This window comes from Camponotus vicinus, unplaced genomic scaffold, assembly GCF_025532165.1.
Source record: "Camponotus vicinus isolate PSW18456_S1 unplaced genomic scaffold, iyCamVici1.0 SCAF_7, whole genome shotgun sequence".
NCBI lineage: Eukaryota > Metazoa > Arthropoda > Insecta > Hymenoptera > Formicidae > Camponotus > Camponotus vicinus.
Window position 1 is genome coordinate 7,765,788 of NW_028141979.1, and position 21,610 is coordinate 7,787,397.

Consider the following 21,610-nt stretch of genomic DNA (forward strand, 5'->3'; position numbering starts at 1 on the left):
TTTATTATATATTTTTTAATTAAATTTCCAACGGATACATCCTTTGTATACCAGTTTGATTGGAAAAAAATCTCGGCTTTCAAAGGGAACGAGAAATTGCGAATATTATTCCACTTGTAATTTGCAAAATTGCACGATCCCCACGTTAGTTTATCGCCGGGCGAATTATACAGCAATCTCCCGCTATTTAAAGATCTACAATCAGCCGATAGCATACCGATAGAAAGCTAATCAACGTCGACGAGATTGAAAGGACTTGGCGAGGCACACGAGGCGGGAATCGGGAGAGATTCGCCGCGACGGGGCGCAAAAATAAAGCGAACCAAGATCGATAGTCGCGTCGACTTAATTGCGGATTACGCGGCAATGATTACCGATCGCCCTTTCCTTGTTTCGCAGCAATAATAATTAATGGCCGTGATCGGCTCGTCGCGATCGGCGCCACCCCTCGCTATCAGCGAGTCCGCATCGTTGTTAGACTTAGGCAACATCTACCTGATGATGAAGCAATATATTTATGCGATTTATAAGACAAGGAGGAAGGAGAGGGAGAATGAAAGACGGAGTGCGAGAGAAAGATATAGGGAGCGGAATGTATCTCGATAAGAGAAAGGCAAGTGTTAGGTGTAGAGTCCATTGTATTATGCGTCTCCTAGCTAAATTTTTATGTTTTCTAATTCGTTGTGAACGAATGTTTTTTAGTATATAAATATATAAATATATTATATATATATAAATAAAAATGAGTCTATATATATTATATATTTAAATTCTAGATTATATATGAATTCTAAGTGAGATTGAGAGGGAGAGAGAGAAAGAGAGAAATCAATCGACGAGCGCGTGGCGGCTGCCGTTATACCTCGCTGCGAAAGCTCACGAGAGCGATTATCTTTAAGCGTGACAATCGAGATCCAAGAAGCGCGAGATGCTCGCTTGCACGTCCATATCCTTGCGTCGCTAAATGCGGATGAATTTTGCAAAAAATCGCGACGAATAAGCCGCATCTAGCGATAACCGCGCGCGAGAGAGAGAGAGAGACAGACAGAGAACTCTCACAGCTGTTTCGCGGAAGAGGTGAACAATCATTTCTCGGGGGATGAAAAAAATCTATATATCGCCGATATACACTTGGCTCGTTGCCCCGAAGTGGAAAAAGGGGGAAAGGGGGGCAGAGCCGAGGGGAAAAAGCCATCCAAGCGCGAGTCGCGCGTTCTCGACTCGCGAAAGAAAATTTACAATTAGCTCTCCGTAAACCGTACATGTCCTTTCGAGAGGAGCACACTGCCGCCACGGGAAGAAATTCGACTTTGGGATTAAGAGGGAAGAGGGAGGAGCGAGTGAAACGTACTCGAGCGGATCTCGTAAGGATCCGCGGATAAATCCGCCACTCGCGGTACACGCGATGTATCGTGTATCGATTATGTATTTGACGCGAGAGAAACGCCATACACAAGTACCTCATGATACAAAACACATGTACAAATGTTCATACGTTTTCAGAATAATATTAGCTAATTAATAAATAAATATATCCAGGAGAGAAAATCGGCGAGCCCGACTCTGTGTTGGCTTCAATGGACTCTCCCCCTTCCTCTTCCCCCTTTCCTTTTCTCACATTATGTATCTTGCGCGTCTTATTATTATACGTTTTCCTCGTTACACGAACGTCGAACGTCGGAAGGATAGTGATTTGGGAGGACAATCGTTGTACACGTGAGGCGAAAATATATGGCGGTAAGTATTCGTGAGGAGGAAAATTATGGTATAATAACCGTAATAGGAGCTACGGTATCACAATATGTGCTTGCATTATAACGCGCATAACAGAGTAATTTATTTAATGACTTGTGTCGCTGTTTATAACATTTAAGCGGCGCGGCGAGGCTGTTAAATAATTATCGGCGTTTGAGGGGCACGCAAGTCGATCCGTAATAAGCGACTCTCCCCCTCGACGCGACGAGAGAGGGGTGAGATAAATCTACACGGATCTCTTTTGAGAAAACATGAGTTTGTATCAGCGGAAAATATACTGTTTTTCTTACAAAAAATGAAATTTAATTTACAATTAGTAGCTATAATCGATATGAAAAAAATCGAGAAACTTACAATTAGATAAAGTTTCAAATTAAATTTGTGAATATTTTAATTTAAAAAGAATTTTAGAATTGAATATTTATTTATTCACTTAACAGAATATCAGAAAAAATTATATCAACAAATAAAATAAAATAAATTAAAATTGAATAAATTAAAATTGAATAAAATAAATAAAATAATTAAATAAATTAAAATAAAATACAACAAAATAGGAAAATAAAAATTCGAATTAAAACTTTATACATAAAATTCAAATTCAAATATTTACATCGAAATAATAATTGGCAAATTGACGAATCATTATCATTACTTGCGTCATTTCCTCGGGATAATTGATATCATTCTGCACGAAAGGTATCACGCGCAATTTTAAACGAGCAGCTCTCATGTAGATATTTGTATATTTAGAGCGATTTTTCCCCGGCGAAAAAAAATCATCCTCCCTTCACGCCTCGGTCAACCCTCTCCACCGTCAGCATTTTTCAACCGATTACCGCGACCGGCTTAACGCACGAAGATTACCGCCGCGCTCTCGCATCCCGTGATAAATAGCAAGATTACGAGTCTGCGTGTCGGCCAATGAACGATGCCCTCGGCCCGTGGACCATATGTTCCTCCAAGGCTGTGGGACCCTCGCCAGGACTTGGATCGCGTTAACGTGCAGCGAGTTTCGAGCGAGCTTCATCGCGTTGCGTCGTATCGATGCGACATAACGTCACTGATGAAAGACGCAAAGATCGCGAAACTGCGCATTTAATTATAATTAATTGTCCAAAACTGCCAATATATTCAATATTAAAAACATTAATTAAACTTTTAACTTTGAAGATTTTTAAATGGCCATAAGAAACGAAAAGTTCATGGAAAAAATACTTTCCTGAAGAATATAATTTATTTAGAAGAGGGCAAAATATTCTTTTTATTCTTTTTATTTTCGTAATTGATATTTAACTACATCGATTTGTTTTTATTCAAATTAAAAGGGAGAGAAAAGGACGTATTTCCGAAATATTTAATGGACATCGACAACAAACACCTGTGCAAATTTATATTAAATTTAAATTAATAAAATTTATATTAATAATTTATTTATTAATTATTTATATTATTTATATAATTTATTAATTATTTATATTAATAATTTCAACTCACGTTCATGAATCCTCTCCCCGCGGTTCGAGGAGCGGATATCCCGGTATCCGAAGGATTTTTCCCACAGCGAAGACAGCTGTCGTAATGAGTTGCATCCTCACGTCAGCCTTCCTATTCGCTCTTCCTTGGAGCTTTATCTCGCTCCATCGCCTCTCTATCTAAGAGCAAGTCTTTCGTTAAGACGATATATGCCCCGCGTGACAATGCAGGTTTCCCTTTATCGGCCGGTGCAATTCCCGCGGGAGAACCGGGAACGTCGTTCTCAAAGAAAGAGAAGGGCTCGAGGAAATTTGAGAAACGAGCCCTTCGACGGGCATAAATCGTGGCCGATAAGCCGCGGATAAGGGCGGGCGAGACCTTATGCCTTTTATAGGATTCGCGACGCCATTTCTCTTCGTTCTCCTCTAGATTAGTCGCTCGCCGCGTATCTCTCCTCGAGACTGGCTTCCGCCAACGAATACAAATTAATCGCATATTCAACGTACGTTGGAGGGGACGGGAAATAGGAACCATCGATTCTGAATTTTGTAGAATTCTTTGAGAATTTTAAAGAATTAAAATACAATCTCAAGAGCATCATTTATAAATCCAAAGAGAAAAACGGGAATTGAAAAACACAGCAGAAAAATTTAGGTGGTTGTAATCTTTTCTACAGCGAGAGTAAGCCCCTCAGTTTCAAGATATCGAAATGTATTCAGATTAGGTGGGTCACGGGCCGAATGGAGGCTACGAGGAGGAAGAAGTTACGGGGAAATGCGTGAGGTAGGTCGCGCAGGATGAAAGTTACTGCATCAAGGTTCCCTTGGAAGTTCTTGGGGATACTTCTGGCACACGAGAGAGACCGAATTAATGCGGCCCGTGTTACAGCCGCACGCTCGCTTTCGTTTTGATCTCCTTACAGCGTCTCTCATCTCGAGAGATGCCCAAAAATAAAGGGAGGTACGCTTCACGTACGACTTCATCCACGATCGTGACACTTTTCTATTTTTTTTTTTTTTTCGTTTATCTCTCTCTCTCTCTCTCTCTCGTAAATAATAATGTCAGAAAGTTGGAATTTAGATTTATATTTTTAAATTAACAATTATTATAATTTTGAATCAATTTTGATAAAAGTAGATAAAATATAAATTCAAATATATTTCAAAGAATGTGGAACTAGGCTCTCAATATTTTTTCTATTCCTACATTTGCATTCCATTCCGTCTGCAAAGTTTCATTTTTGACACTTCGGCTATTTTTTATGTCAAGGCCTTAATTATCGCCTTTGCACTGCGAAAGACGCATAATCTGAAAGTTTTGCTCTCCACGAGAATACTATATATCCGGATATTGAAGTTTTTTTATTATTTCATTTTTTTATACATTTGTTACTTGATTAAATTTTTTTTCAATTAAAGCATAATATTGTATTTTAAATTAAGTCGTTGTAAGATAAATTACTTATTCAAAGGAATCGAGAATATTGATAAGAGGAAGAAACTCCATCGATAAATACAAAGTGAAAAAACATACAATAAAAAGTTAACTCGGAGAGAGAAAGGAGGAAAGTATGACAAATTAGTGTTACATTCAAGAAAAAGAAAAAAAAAGAGATCTTATGTCGAACATATGGCAAGTCGCGGTCGATCGCTCTTAAGTCACGCCGTCTGATTCGTCATCGTGATGCTGGCTTCAAAATTTTTGGACGGCAGTCCACTACGACGCATATGCTGCTTCTAATTTCACGATACATTATATAAAGTAATAATAAAAAAAATGGGACATGATCAATTTGAAGTAGCCACTTAGTAGAACTTTCGTAATCAAGAATCGTTATTTCTATTTAAAATTAAGATGTACGCTGTATATAACTCTATTAAAAAATTTGATCTATAAAGATATCAAACATAAATATATATAAAATTTAAAAAAATCCAATTTTGCTTTCAAATTTAATATCCCTGCACTTTTTATATTAATGGGATATAATTAAATCTAGAAAATATTTATATAATATGTTATAAATATGTTATAAATATATTATAATATGTTATATAATATTATAAATTTGTTAGACAATTTTTTGTAAATTAATAATTAATAATTAATTTTAAAAAATTGCGATACCTCGACATTTCCTCTGTTTTCCTCTCGGTGGTCCACGTGATGCCGTGAAAGCATGTTGGAACGATTGCGTAACGGCACGCTAGTATATAGCGCAAATAATAAAGACGGCCGCGATTGTTCGCAACGGCCATGGTGAAAGTCACGGAGAAAGTACGGGAATATAATCCGGCATTCTCTCTATGTAATACGTGACGAAACGACCGGACGTAATGCGAAACGACACATTTATTTTCGCGCAATACTTTCGATCTCCGACTGGAACAAGAGAAAGAATGTGGTAAAAAAAAAAAGGAGAGAGAGAGGGAAAAAAAATCTTGTTAACGCAATCATCTCGACGTAATAAGCGTTTCTCACACGCTTTTAACGATGTTTTTATTACTCGGCGATTTATTTGGCAGATTTCAATATAATTAATAACAGAAGAATATCTCGATACACTCGAATGAATTTTTCGAATTTAAAAAACATTCTTGTTGCGCAAATTTGATAAATTCGACATATTTTTCGATAGAAATCCAGCGTCATAATTCTAGTGAAATTCTATTTAAAATCAGCTGTTCCTTGATTTCCTAATGACTTTTAGAGTTTCAATAATTTAATTAATTTCTATTTGTTCTAATAGAAAAAGAAGCTTACAATAAGTAACATAATAAATAAACTATAAAAGTGGGATTTTTAAATTTAAATAGAAATACAAAATGAATACGAATCTTATATTTTTAATATTGTAAATATTTAAGTATGAATGAATTAAGGATCGTCCACATCATGTAAAGGATAATTAATATTATATTTATATATATCGTGACAAGCGTACTTTCAAATAATTTAAAAACCATAAAGTTGTCCCCCCCCTCTCTCACTCTTTATATATTTTTTTATTTTATAATTATATCATATTAAATTATATAATTTTATTATTTTTTCACATATATAGTACATAAAAATATACTAAATTCTAAATTCATTTAAATAAAATAAAATAATATATATATGTATATACACAGTAAAAAGTTGTGCTTCTAATTAAAATTTTTTTGTGTTACGACATTTTGATTAGTACTTTAATGTAAATTGACATTCAAACTTATATGTTATTATTTTTATAACGTTTTCATGTGTTACATTTATGTCAACTTCATAACTTAACACACTTTGTATATGTCTCTTAGAAATGGAATATTATTTTGAGTATTTTTAACATAATCATTTTAAACAATCAACATGTCTCAAAGTCAGTTTAACATTCTAAGAAAAGTTAAAGTAAATCTTCAAATAATCTTGAACTTGACGTACAAAATAATCAAATTTACTAAAATCAAATGTTTCTATTACAAATAATTTAAGTTAAAATAATTACTATTATATGTTAATGTCCTGCAACAATTCTTACGAATTATTGTAACGATTTTTTCATGTAATTTTTAATTAATTTGTATGTTATTTTTACATTACACTTAAAGTCACAATAACAAAAATAAATGTAAAGTATTGTGTCAATTATTTAACATTTTTAGTTTGTCAATAAGTAACATACGACGAATGGGTTATTTTAACTTAAAATTTGGACTTTCTGGGACACGTGAAAAATGTTAAAATTAACATTTTATTTTTTACTGTGTATGAAATTCTAGTGTTGAGAAAACAATTGAGATTTCCCGATTGCGACCGGCTCCGATTCGGTGACTCGAGAGGAGAAGGATCTGAATCCCCGGAGTTGGAGCGCGCCGACGCGACGCGACGCACTCGTGAGCAAACAAAGTCGGCGACGTGGACGGGATGCGCCTTGTTCATATATGGACGACGATGCGGAGGACCCGCTCGCGGCTTGGTAGCATCTGCCGGCGTTTTCATTCGCCGTAGTTTGCGCTTCCCAGGCTCCCGGGGATGCACCTGGTCCTTACTGGTGCCGGTGCATTCGTCTCCTCTCCCTCGCCTTCTCCCTTCTCTCTTTCTCTTTCACCGTCGTTCCCTCTTTCGGATACTCGCTTCACGTGATCCGCGCCACGGACATGCTCCCGTGAACTTGAATAGATCGATGGAGATACGGCCCTGGAGGATCGGCTCAATAGCGAGACACCCCGTCGTAGGTGCTCCGGCTTGTCGTTCCGGAGATTTATCTGCGTTCCTAGGTTCCTGGGTTTCTACGCGAGCCGAAAGGACGTTCTGAAAGATACGAGATTGGTGAGCGGCGAATATATTGATGGGTGTATCATGCCGATAATGCTTGGCACGCTAACGTTAAAGAATTTGTAGAGATTTGTCTTAGATAATGAGAGGCGCTTGTACGTAAAATGAAATGGAAAGTACTTCTAACAAATATGGTTATGTTATGTTATGTTGAATTATTCGGAATTAATTCGAATGTTATTTAAGTGTACTTACGAAACAGCAGAGTTGCTTCATTTTCGTTATTAATCTGCTGTCAAACTATGTTCGACGGATCTATTCGGACGCTTTTTACCGTCAAAATCTTGCCTGCAGGCTCTGTCGACGGAATATAAGCTGATGCGAATCTATCGTAATATTCTGATCGCATCTCTCTCTTGTCAGTCTATTAAAAAGTTATTTAATAATTTATTTAGTGTTAATAAAATATTATAAAGCCGATTAATATAATTCATATATGTATTCATATACAATATGTTGGTATTAATTTTAAAAATAAAATTAATGTTGGTATTAATTTTAAAAATAAAATTAATGTTGGTATTAATTTTAAAAATAAAATTAATATAAACAGAATATGGAAGAAATGAGAAAATTAGAAAAATTGAGATCGTAAACTATTATTTTTCAAAATATTACTAATAGATTCCGAACATTTATAAAAAATTTCTCTATATATACAAATAACAAGTAATAAATAAAAAATAAATTTAGAGTATATTATATTTTTATATATATGATATATAAGAATAATAAAATTACAATTATAAAATAAAATTAAGAAATCATGAAAGATAGAAAAAGACGCTTTTATGGTTTTCATCTTCGCAAAAATATTTATTCGCATAAAATCAAGAAGAATTTGCGTTAAATACTGGCGGCTGCTTGACACGTGTGTTTATTATAGTGCAATGTGTTCCATGAATTCTGCCTTTAAATCATTTTTTTGACATAAACAAAAATGTCGCGAAAAATCATAACAATAATGATAGAAACGTAAGATTTATCTGTAAGTAATAAAGTTTTGCCAATTAAATTCGTCAATTTTTTTATGCACGTTATCCTAAAATTATTGCTCAATATTTTTAAAAGCTATTTGTTGACAAATATCAAAGAATATTTATTGATAAATATCAATAAATATCTTTTCGATAGAACTTTATATAAATAAATTTAATATATAATATTTTTAATATATTAATAATACTAATATATAAAATATATTTAATAAAATGGCAGAATTTGACTTTATGGCCGATATCCAGAAATTTATATAGAATTAAATAAAAGATTATCAAGATTAAATCGACGATGAAACACTAGTTAATGCGTCGATTTCTTCAAAAGCAATTTAAGCATTACACGACTCGAATAAAAATATTTATCTGTAAATATTTTCTTGTTTTCGAATTTTACCAGACACAAACACACTGCCTAGCATAAATATATTATAAAATAAACAGCATATTTTGTATAAATCAGTACACATATAACTTAATCAGTGCATTAAAATAAATTTAAAAGGACATTAATACATGTTATGTACAACAAAAAGAAAAAAGCATCAGTTACTTATTATTTTGATTGCTTTTTTACGCGTTCATGTTGACAATATTTCATGAGATGCTGAAACAAAATATTATTATTTATTTTCGTTTTTTGACTTATCGTTGCTTTTGTGCAAAGATAAGCTTCTCATCTCGCGGATTTACAAATATTTCCGAGTTAATAATCCCAGACTCGATAATAATGATCTCGAGCTGGGGCTGCGGGATCGAGGCAAAAATGCGGCCACCCCCTCGATTCTCCGTGTCGGGACGACGATGTTGGCATTAGTAAAAACGCGATATTGTCTGACTCAACAGGTTGTCGCCACCCCCCCGCGCCCACATCTGGCGGCAGCCGAATGCCACCCCACACACCCCGCCCAGCTTTGTATTAAATAAACCTGACGATGGGGTGATTTCTCTCCCTTTTGTCGGACTTGTCGGAGGCGGGGAAAGTCAGCCACGTATATAGTCCATTAATGTATTAGTGATGATGTTATTAAGTACGTGTCTAATTCAGTGTGTTTTTGCCAACATCTAACATGTGACAAAACTTTACGAGAGTTTCTGATTCTCTCTCCCTCCCTTTCTCCCTTTTTCTCTCTTCCTCTTTTTCTCTTCTTTCTCGCTCTCTCTCTCTTTCTCTTTCTCTTTAGATTAGATTTAAATTATCTCGGAGAAATTTAAATTATCTCGGAGAAATTTTTGATTAGAATAGTAATCAAATAATATTTATCTGAGCTTTGAACGATGAATAAGCATATCAAAGAAATGTAATGTCGATCTTTGTAAAATTTACATATTAAAATATATAAAATTTTTCTCACAAATTCTAATCTATGAGTGAGTGAGATGGAATAGCCGGTGAAAATATATTACAACTGCAGCAGAGGTGCATTTATTGAGTCAATTCATTTTTAATTTTTATTTATTTCTATCCTAATTTTGACATATATATAATAATACAAATAATTAAATTATTGAAAAAGGAATATTTTTTTTATTTTTTATTTATTTAAAAACAATATTTATTAACTTTGATTTCTTTAAGTTTCTTTAATGATATTAATATATTATTATTTTATATTGAATTATTTAACATAAATATTGTTTCGATTTATATTAATTGTATTAATTATATAAATATGAAATTTTGAAATTGCTGAATAAATAATTAATTTTAATATCTCAAAAAAAATCGTCTTCGAATCCATATTTGTTCGTTTTCAAGTTCGCAAACATGAGAGCATCATCATTGCGAAAAGAACACACCATGTGTAATGAGAGAGCAGAGTTCGAGTTCGAAAATCCCAATCAGCTGTTTGCCAGATATTCGAACAAACAAGGGATTTGCTCCGACAATGGAATTGTGCTCTTCACGTCTACACATGCTCGACTGCATATGTGTATATATCTTCCATATGCTCTCCGAAGTGCATAGGAACTCATGGAAATTTGAGAATAGTCGACTGTATCTTGTATATTTTTGTCCTTATATGACACGTGTTTTTACGATGTCTATTTTTGTGTCTTTATAAAATACAAAAAATACAAATTTTCTATGTGCAATTTATATAAAATTTTACGTACAATTTATACATAATAATAATTTCTTTTTCATTAAAATCTATTTTGATGACAACATTTTAATTATTATATAAATTATTATATCAAATTAAATTAATCATTATGTTATTTTTCATATCAATATTAATTTTTATGTTGTCTCTCTGATAACCGAAATTTACTTTGTAATATTTAGTGCAACAATGCTATATCCTTTCTCATGCATGACTTTAAAAAGAAAAAAAATTGATTGTGCTGAGGATGGCCTAAAAAAAGGACTGAAACGTGTGTTACTTACATAGACTTTATAGTTACAATAATTTTATATTTATAATAAAATATGCCTTATTTACTGCGCTTGGAATTTATTGATATTTTGCTCTCTCTTACCTTGATTTAATTATATTCAGAAGAGCTTCTATAATTTTAATTGTAGCAAAAAAAATATCTATTTAATTACATATCTTTTACAAATTTCTAATAATTAAAAAATTGGCACTTATATATTACTGATACTAAAAAATAAATAACTTAAAACTAAAACGAATTGTATCGATTCAACGATTCAACGTTCGCTGTCAGATGTCAGTAAAAAAATTTATTTCTATATTGTATTGAAAATTTGAATAGTCCGAGAAAATTCTGCTCGGCATAGAAAGAAATCGTTCACAGCTTCATCTCAGCATAGCTTTTTGAAACTAAATTTTTGTGTCTTCTTAAGTTATTAGTAAACAAAATAAACTTCCGTCAAATGTCCTAGAATTCAAAAAGTTGCAATTCTTTTCTTCGACGTAGCATTTTTTTATTGAGCCATTTTTAGATAGAAAAGGATCTTTGATGGGTTAGAAGAATTTTCATTGCTTCTCATAAGAATGTCTTTTCTCGAGAAATTCTCAAGAACGTGAAAATGGCTGAACCCTCTTTTTGTAGAACCCTTTTTTAGAATCGTCAACCGATTATTCGACCTATGAATTTTCAACTCTTTCTTAGTGCATTCGAACTTAACCCTTTCTCGACGTATGACTCATAAAAGCTATCAAAAATCCGTCGTTTCGTCTCTTTACGGTATAATTCATCTTTTTCGCAACGCCCGGGGAGCCCCGTTTCGCCCCGAAACCGTAGAAAAATCTGCGACGACCGTTTCATCCCCCTTTCCGTCGACATTATTCCCCCGTCCCCTTTTTCTCCCTCCCACCGCGTCGATAATCATCCTCAAACACACGCAGACGGCCTCCTCCTCTTCACGAAATCCAACTCTTGCTCGCTCTCCCCAAGTTCCCACGGAATCCTTTTTCCCAAAAATATGTTCGATCCTCTCTCGCGTTCTCCTTTCTCCCTCTCCCTCATGCTTCTTGCTCTCTTGTGTGCACACATATGCTCCAGGGGTTGCTTATGCCTGGTTAGGAATCTACGTCGCCGCAGAAAAAAAAGGCTCTCGCGCGCATTGTCACGAACGAAATCCGTTCTACACGAGCAAATCTTGATGGACGTGAAAACGAAACTGGTTTACTAGGCGGAGAGAAGTTTGACGAGAGACGCGCTGGAAAATCGGAAAATAAAACTATCGTTCACGGAAAAATGAAAGAGTTTTATAGAGCAATAAAGATTCTGCACAAAGAGGACGAGATGAGCAAAATAATGTCGCAAGAAACACAAAGAGAATTCTCTTAAATTATCTTTCTTATAAATATAACTCTTAATTAATTATTGACGTTGTTTATTATTATCGTGATAAAGAGAATGAAATATTTACGAGTATCTCGCTAATCTTTGTTAAACTTTTGAAACAGATATTTGTTTCTAAAAAAATTAAATTTATATGTACCTTAATTAAAGTTTTTTTAATCTTTTTTTTGCGATTTTAATTTATTTAATCATTGGTATCATTTTTATGCTGAAATATTATTATATTTTTTAATTAAAATTTTCGATATAAGCAAGCATTATTTTATAAAAAATTTCGAAATTCTGGAGACCAAATAATTCGGAAATTTATTAGAAATTCATAATTTGCGCACTTTTTCTTTTTTTTTTTCAATGAATGATTGGTGTGTAATTTATAGCACTCAAATTCACCATGTTTCTCTAAAATTTTCGAAATATTTACTTGATTTTTTAAGAAATGCGAAGAGAAGTTTGACGAGAGACGCGCTGGAAAATCGGAAAATAAAACTATCGTTCGCAGAAAAAATGAAAGAGTTTTATAGAGCAATAGAAATTCTGCACAAAGAGGACGAGATGAGCAAAATAATGTCGCAAGAAACACAAAGAGAATTCTCTTAAATTATCTTTCTTATAAATATAACTCTTAATTAATTATTGACGTTGTTTATTATTATCGTGATAAAGAGAATGAAATATTTACGAGTATCTCGCTAATCTTTGTTAAATTTTTGAAACAGATATTTGTACAATTATTTTTACAATTAAATTAATATATACATTAATTAAAGTTTTTATATTTTTTTGCGATTTTAATTATTATTCATTGGTATCATTGTCATGCGGAATTATATTATTATATTTTTTAATTAAAATTCTCGATGTAAGCAAGCATTGTTTTATAAAAAATTTCGAAATTCTGGGAATCAAATAATTCGGAAATTTATTAGAAATTCATAATTTGAACACTTTTTCTTTTTTTTTTCAATGAACGATTGGTATGTAATTTATAGCACTCAAATTCACCATGTTTCTCTAAAATTTTCGAGATATTTACTTGATTTTTTAAGAAACGCGAAGAGAAGTTTGACGAGAGACACGCCGGAAAATAAAACTATCGTTCGCAGAAAAATGAAAGAATTTTATAGAGCAATAGAGATTCTGCACAAAGAGGACGAAATGAGCAAAATAATGTCGCAAGAAACACAAAGAGAATTCTCTTAAATTATCTTTCTTATAAATATAACTCTTAATTAATTATTGACGTCGTTTATTATTATCGTGATAAAGAGAATGAAATATTTACGAGTATTTCGCTAATCTTTGTTAAACTTTTGAAACAGATATTTGTTTCTAAAAAAATTAAATTTATATGTACCTTAATTAAAGAGTTTTTTAAATATTTTTTTTGCGATTTTAATTCATTTAATCATTGGTATCATTTTTATGCTGAAATATTATTACAATTTTTAATAAAAATTTTCGATATAAGCAAGCATTGTTTTTTAAAAAATTTCGAAATTCTGGAAACCAAATAATTCAAATCAAATTTATTAAAAATTTATAATTTGCATACTTTTTCTTTTTTTTTTTTCAATGAACGATTGGTGTGTAATTTATAGCACTCAAAACTCATCATGTTTCTCTAAAATTTTCGAGATATTTACTTGATTTTTTAAGGAACCTTATTTTTTGAGACTGCATACTTTCGAATATCTCGGGAAATATCACTTCAGAAATTCTTGTAACTTGGAAATATCAATAATATACTTAACGAACTTCGAAATGATTTCTCGGAATAATGACTTTTCGTGTCTATCTTAATTATCAGATTCGTTTATCGTCCGTTATCGGCGAAATTATCGGCGCCACAAAACAATGGCGGAAAGAAGGTCTTGCTCTTCCCTGAAAATTTAAGACGACGACTCGTCTCGGGGTATCCTGCGCTCGGCCCCCATAAAATCATCCAACCGGAAGGGGGTGTCTCCTCGAGGGGAAAAGGAAGGGGGGAGGGAGGGAAACTGGTGGCGGGACGCAAGTGCACGGAATAAGGTCCTCGGGGCTCCGCATTCATGAGCGCACTTTGCGCTCCTTCCTCTTCTTCCCGCCGATCTATAGGCAGGATATCCTCGGGACTTGGTTGAATCGTCGACCTACATTCCGCGAGAATGCATCTCCACCCCTCTTTCCTTCTATCATCGCTGGTTTCATGGGAATGCAAGCGCTACCTCGCATACAACGCTAGAGATTTTACGTTAAATCAGCCCCTCAAGTGCGAAGTCATTTATCGAGGAATATTTTACCGAATGTATAAAGCGCAAATGCATGAATTGTCTATTTTTAAGCATGATAAGTTACATCGAAATAAATAGTGCGTATAAATCCCACGTAAGAATTTAAATAAATATCTTTTATGGGTATCTTTAAAGTAAAGGATACTTGAAGAAATTTTAAACAATTATTTAAACGATAATATATAATATATTAATTATAATATTAATAATTTCAATAATTATTGACTTATTTATTACGGTAAGAAGTAAATATATTTGTCTATTCTTTATCAATTTAAATTTATTCTGTCTTAACGTGAAAATTATATAAATGTAAATTTTACACGCAATTATTTTGATATTTTAAAACAATCAGATGATTCTTGTCTAAAACTATTTATTCTATAGTTTTGCCGAAAGCTTCTCTAAAGGGGAAATTATATATTTATTAATAAATAAAAAATTATTAAGAGATATATAGGAAAAATTAATTCCTAATATAATTAATTCCTTAATATAATTTAATAAGCGTGGGAGGTGGCGTATTATTTTATAATGTCAAAATAAATACAAGTAAATTTGTTGCAATTATGTACAAGTTTTATGGTACATATAAGCACAATCCCCGCCAATCTCATAAATAACTCGTATAATGCGTCTTTATACTCGTCGTTCTCGCTAAAGCGGCGGCTTGTGAAGTTGAAACAACCATCAGATAGCCGTTCGATAAGGCTACGGTCCGCTCGAGTATTCCCAAAAGATAGACAAAACACTTTAGCCCGAACGACGAAGCCGGAAGCGCTAGCGTCTTGATACGGTGCGCTACGACGTACCTGTGTTTATCGACAACCTGTCGTTCCGACCTGAAGGCCAGGCCGGAGGGCAGTAATCGCCCTTTTCTCCCCCTGAAGTTTACGCGGGGCAAACTATCGCGTTACACATGTCCGCAAGTGTATCCGTATAAAATTAGTATCGTATCAAAAGCACACCACGATTAAAGCTGTATATTAATCTACGTCAGAAGTCCGTCGAGAAATTATGGCCACTGAAAATAGATCATATGCCCTTTTTTCTTTATTTTTTATCCTTGATAGAAAGATCGTTTCAAGGAAAAATTATGTTTATCAATCTACAAGTTAATATTGGGATTGAAAGTAGAATTTAATTAATTTAATATTATTATTAATTTTATTTTTATTATTTATTTTAAAATTTATTTTATTTATTTTTATTTATTTTAATTTTTATTATTTATTTTAATTAATTAATATTAATATTACAGCGAATATTAACGCATGAAAAAAATTATATTATTATTGAAAAAAATATAGCATATTTATAACAGCCCGTTAAAGGGCGTTGAGTGAACGTCACGCAAATCTCTCAATAAATACCCGACTTTTTCTACGAAAGTTTGTGTGGACTTTCGAGTGACAAGTTAAGATGGATAAAAGTGAGTGAAGATTGACGTATCGTGATGCATAGTTTCTGAAAATAAAACAATGCTTTTTCGATGGAAACGAAGCGAGGGTGAAAAATCTCACGTGTGTCTCGTTCTTTATTTTACTCGATCTTCTTTATTACACGTTTACACGCTTACTCGTCCACGCCAGGCGAGATATAATTTCGATAACGTCATTATCGCATCGAGAGATCCGACATCCGCGTGAATCGACGCGGAGGTCGACAGCTCGTAACAGGCTATCGACAACCTGTCGTTTCAAGGGCCCCATGACGCGCATCAGACGGGCCGAGGAAGAGAGTTGCCCATCTCTCACGAGCAGGCCCTTACGGAAGGCGGCTTCCTCTTCCTCCCCCTCGGAGGAAGTTATGTTAAGAAGCCGTCCAACTCGCTCGCACGCGCGTCCATATGTGTGACGTGCGACCTTTTTGTCACTCTGCTCTCTCTCTGCGGTTCTGGTCGCGTGCCGAACCGGAATCCGTCTCTCTCGCTCTCTCCCCTTTCTCCCTTTATCTTTGGACAGGCCTAACCTGCATTGGTGTACGAGGGTCAATCGAGGATTAACCTGGTTACACCCAGGCTCTGATGTAGGAAGTGACCGACTGAGGGCGACCGCAGGTGCCCTCCGGTTTTCCGTGAAATAGGGACACCACGTGTCCCTTGAATGAGTCGTGACGTATTTTTTATCATCGTTCAATGAAGGCTTTTATAGAATAAAACGCAACAATGCGCGCGCTACTTGTTCTCCCGGTAGTTTCTCGAGTTGACTTTTTCTATTTTTGATATCGACTTTCAATCTAACATATATATTAATATTTTAAATCGACTTGAATCGCTCCCTTTTAAATCTATTTAATCTGTCATTTTTGTTCTTCGATTAAACCTGTAAGAGAAAAATTATTCATTTACTACTTATTTAAAAAAATATAAAAAACTTAGAAACTCAATGCTTTTATAATTTAAATCAAAAATTTGTGAAATTTATAATTTATTTGAGAAGTTGAGGTCGAAAATTTTAGCAAAATTTCGACTCTGATTATGGCGGATATTTACGTTAAAAAGTATTATTATTGAAAAGAAATATAATATCATACATTTATAATGACACGCGACATGTTAAGGGGTTTTGAACGAATGTTACGCAAAACTCGCAATAAATATTCGATTTTTATTTTCATGTAGACTTTCAAGCAGCTACTACTGTTGAAAGTTTCATCAATTCAGCTATATTTTGGATTTTGCGGGAACGATACGAGTAAGATTGCGCGATCGCAATTTTCTATTTATTCGTCGCAACACATATCTCGCGATATAAAATATTGCGGGGAACGAAATACGTATTTTCCGATATATACACATAGCTGAAGCGAGAAAACTAGCACAGTCAAAAAGAAGATGATCCTCGTGCGAATATAAGTCGGAAACGTAGAATACAATTTTTGCCTATAAAAGCTTCGATCTTCGAAAATATTACGTCGAAAATTAGAAAATTGACAACATATTTGGGATTTTTTAAAAATATCTCTTTCTAAAAATTTTCTAAAATCTAATTTCTATTACTGAATATATATGCAATGTATGAGAAACATATTTTTATATAAAAGAGAGAATTTTCTTGCTTAATATATCGTAATATAACGTAAAAAAATAGCATTTTTAAAGATATTCTTTCATTATTTTTCCAGGAAATTTGAACACAATTTTAACATAATTTTAATATTGAAATATCTGGTCTCATTAATAACATTAGTTAAAAAATAAAACAACTTTCAAGCTCTCTCTTATTTTTCTTAAAATACATAAATTCAAGTAATCCGTCAACGCGACTCATGCTAATCTTATCTTCCTTCCTTCCGTTTTCCATGCGACAAACAAACATCATAGTTCTTATCGACTTGAATCCACGATATAAGTTCCCAAAAAAGAACACCCGACTCAGTGTCGGACGAATGACATTTTCTCCTTGACCATCGCCGGTATTTAAATTGCCGACGTAATATACGGGAGATAACGATCGCTTTTGGTGCGGTAAGTGCGTCTGATTAAACACTTGCCCGATAATTATTAGTCAGGAGATCTTGTCGTCCCTTTCATCTTCCATAAAGGAGGAAGGGAGCCGAAATCGAAAATTCATACCACGCTCGCTATATCGGCGGAGACCAAAGTATCGAGGGAGATTATTGTTGTAAATAAAAAAAAAAGAAAAAATTCTTTTCATCTCCGTGCACGACATAAAATCGCTGCTTTGTCGTTTGGCTTCCATTCTATTATCCGCGTTCTCGAGTCGCACGACGAGAACAACATTGCCACCTTGTTGCTCTCGGCATAAAGTTTACAACGGGTTAGAGTAAAATCGGCTTTTATTGGCTTTACACTGCCAGAAAGTGCCGGGTAGTAAAGCAATTAAAGCCGAGTTCCACTTTGGCCAGCGCTCTCCTGCGGCTTTGTCCGCCTCCCCCACCCGGCGCAGCTGCAATTCCAAGTTTCAAACGGAAAATCATAAATCAACGCACGGATGTTGCGTTTCTTTAATATCACAAAAATAGTTATGCGAGTAATGTGTATTTTAAAACTTCTAGCGTCGATGGCACCGTTTTTCAACCTCTTCTCTGGCATAATCTGTATGTAATTTGGATGCGTTATCCATAAGACATCTTAGATATAAGATAGAAATTCGACGATGTTGTTTATATCTGCTTTATTGAATTTTTTGATCTAAGGTTCAAGCTTTAAAAGTGCTAATTACACAAGTATTTAATCAGATAATCAAAGAGAAATAATAAAGATACATAATTTTGCATATTAAATGAGTCACTTACTTATTAATATTTTGTTACATTAGCCTTTCGATAGGATGTTATAATAAAAGCTTTTAAATATTATTTTAAATATTATTATTTTAAATATTAATCATATTAATAATAGAATCAATAATTCGATCCAATTTCATGCAATATTGATATTTATCAATCATCTAATATTATTTTCATAAAATTCGATTAAGATCTGTGACATTATTTTTAATATCATAAAAATTTTTATCACTCTTAATAAATTATACAAAAATTGTTTTACAATTTTTCAAATAATTTAAAATAATTTTTTAAATGACTTCTTATACAATAATATACTAATTAAATTAAAATATTATTTAATTTAAAATATTATTATATATAAATAATCATTTTAAAATATTTTCTTCGTCTTTTCAAATATCATTTGATTAAAGAAAAACTATAATAAAATCAAATTGCTTATGTTCAGATCTCGCGATCTCAAAATTAGATTGAGTCAAAATAGGAGAGTGACATTTTATAATATCTTATTTCTATGCGATCGCAGAAGGTATTAATCAATCCGGATCGAATTATTGTGCACAACGTCGTACGGTAATTTATTTTCATCCCAGAGAGGAGGGGAGGAGAGAAGGAGACGCGTCTCCCCAACGTTGAGGAACGTTACGCTAACAAACATTAATTTGCGCCTCACGGTCGATGTATCGAATTATTGCGGGCTTTCGAGAGGTCTGCCCTCGCCGCGTCGCTTAGGCCAATCGTGAATCAAATCGCATTAGCCTCGCAGATGCATATTCATGGGGAACGTATGGCGGATTACGCAGGTTCCGTTGTACCCCTTAGTCTAGCCGACCGACGACGGGGTGTTTTGCATTTTCCCCCCACCCTCCTCCTTTCCTTCACCGAGAAAGGGCTCCGCGTCATATTTATCTCGAAGTAAAACGACACGGTTAAACGAAATTGCTTCTCTTTTCATCTTCTCTCCCTCTCTCTCTCTCTTTCTCCCCTTGTCGTTCGCTTTCAGAAACTGCGGTCGTTGAATGTTCCAACGGATAGAACTTGATCGATTTAGCAACAGGCGAGGAGAAGACGAATCTTTTTATTACATGGGAACTAGTGTAACTTGGAAAGAGAAACCGGAAGGCAGTGGATAAATTATATAATTAATAATATTCCGTAATTATGCAAATATTCCATCAAGATGCAAAGTAATTTTTTTTTATGTTAACATCTTTTGTTTTAGTTCGTAATTTAAATAATAAATTTATTTGATCCATGAAAAGTAAGATTTCCAACAGGTGAATTTTTTAACGATATCCCTTAGTATTTATCGTTCACAGATATATTTAATATCTGCGATAAAAAATTTAGCAGACACGTTTTCCTCGATTGCACCTGACCAGCTGTGATAAATCGGAGTCGATCCACAAGCTGTGGATATTCGACGGGGGAGGTGTGAAAAAAGGTGACACGATTATCCGAAGTTCATCGGTCCTCTTCACGAACTCGCTAAGCCACGCATTAGAAACATCCGGGCGCAGTTATTCAGGTTGAACGCGACTAGTTCTCCCCTTCCTTCCCCTCAAGCTCGTGCGAGCGCACGGGACGTGTGTGTCCTGTCTGATCGCGAATGCTCCCGGAGGATTATGAGACGCCGGAATGACGAAGTGGCAGTCCTCCGAGTTCTTTTCTCTTCCCTTTCTGCCGTTCCTGTCCTCTTTACAGGTCCGTCCCTTTCGCCGATTACGCGGACATTGTGTCATTCGAAGGATTAACCTTGGCCCATCTGGAGACCACGAGAGCCTCCACGAATGGAATCGCGAATCATGGAAGAGACTTTATGAAAAATCTTAATGAGACTAATCGGGTCGATTTTCTGTTGTCGCGACAAAGAAATTTAGTTTAAACTGTCTAGTCCTTATAACTTTCTTTCGGAGACACTATTTTTTAAAAAAGACATGTAAAAATTCAGTAACAAAGTTTATTGTTCCCTAAATAAAAAGTTATAAGTTATGTAAATAAGTTATAAGTTATATTTGTTTAGATGTTAATAGCTTTTTCCATTCAATTAAAATATGAAAAAGATTTTATTAATTAATTCTAGATTAGCTTTCATCATTCCTCATTATTTATTGTTTTTATATTTTTATATTTTATATTTAATAATTTATATACATAAAATTTATATATGTTTATATATAAATATATGTTTAAGCTTTTAAGTAATTTTTATATATTTAAGTTTTTAATAATTTTTGATATTTTTACTGTAAATTATTTGGCATAAATTATCTAGGATATTTTAAATTTTTACAATTAAAATAATATAGCGTTTTAAAAAAATTAGAATTAAATGGCATCACTTAAATATATAAATGGCTTACACTAGTGTTATAATAAAAATGGAAAAATATTAGCTTGATATAATGTCAGAAAAATTTAAAAAAATTTTTATCTTTTCGAAGACCATCCATTGAAAAATATAAATAAATTTTTCAAAAGTATCTAAGATCTGGTGTACGGTTTCAAAATTGAAATCTGACAAAAAGTTGACTGATGTCGAAGTTCAGCTGCTGGGGATCAATGCGTATCTATATAAATGATACTTAAACAAAGAGACAATCCAGGATGAAACATCCAGAAAGTCGAGGCGAGAATCCGCGAACCGTCTTCCTTCCGCGTGGATCTTGGGGTTCTAAAATATTTATGTCCTTGAGAAAGACAGCTGCTCGCAAACGCGAAGGGATTATCGGCGCTCAAGTCGCGATCTGCAGGTCT

At 33.8% G+C, this 21,610-nt stretch overlaps 1 protein-coding gene across 1 annotated transcript in view; it reads right to left on the reverse strand.

Moving 5' to 3' along the window:
* Positions 1-6,527: 6,527 nt before the first annotated feature.
* Positions 6,528-21,610, reverse strand: part of LOC145975011 (uncharacterized) — an 82,846-nt gene continuing 67,763 nt past the window's right edge. The window contains exons 5-6 of the mRNA XM_083105136.1: positions 7,744-7,912; positions 6,528-7,524 (exon numbers count right to left, since the gene is read on the reverse strand). Of these exons, the coding sequence (XP_082961262.1) occupies positions 7,784-7,912 (129 nt within the window). The 3' untranslated portion in view covers positions 6,528-7,524; positions 7,744-7,783. The remainder of the gene's footprint in view (positions 7,525-7,743; positions 7,913-21,610) is intronic.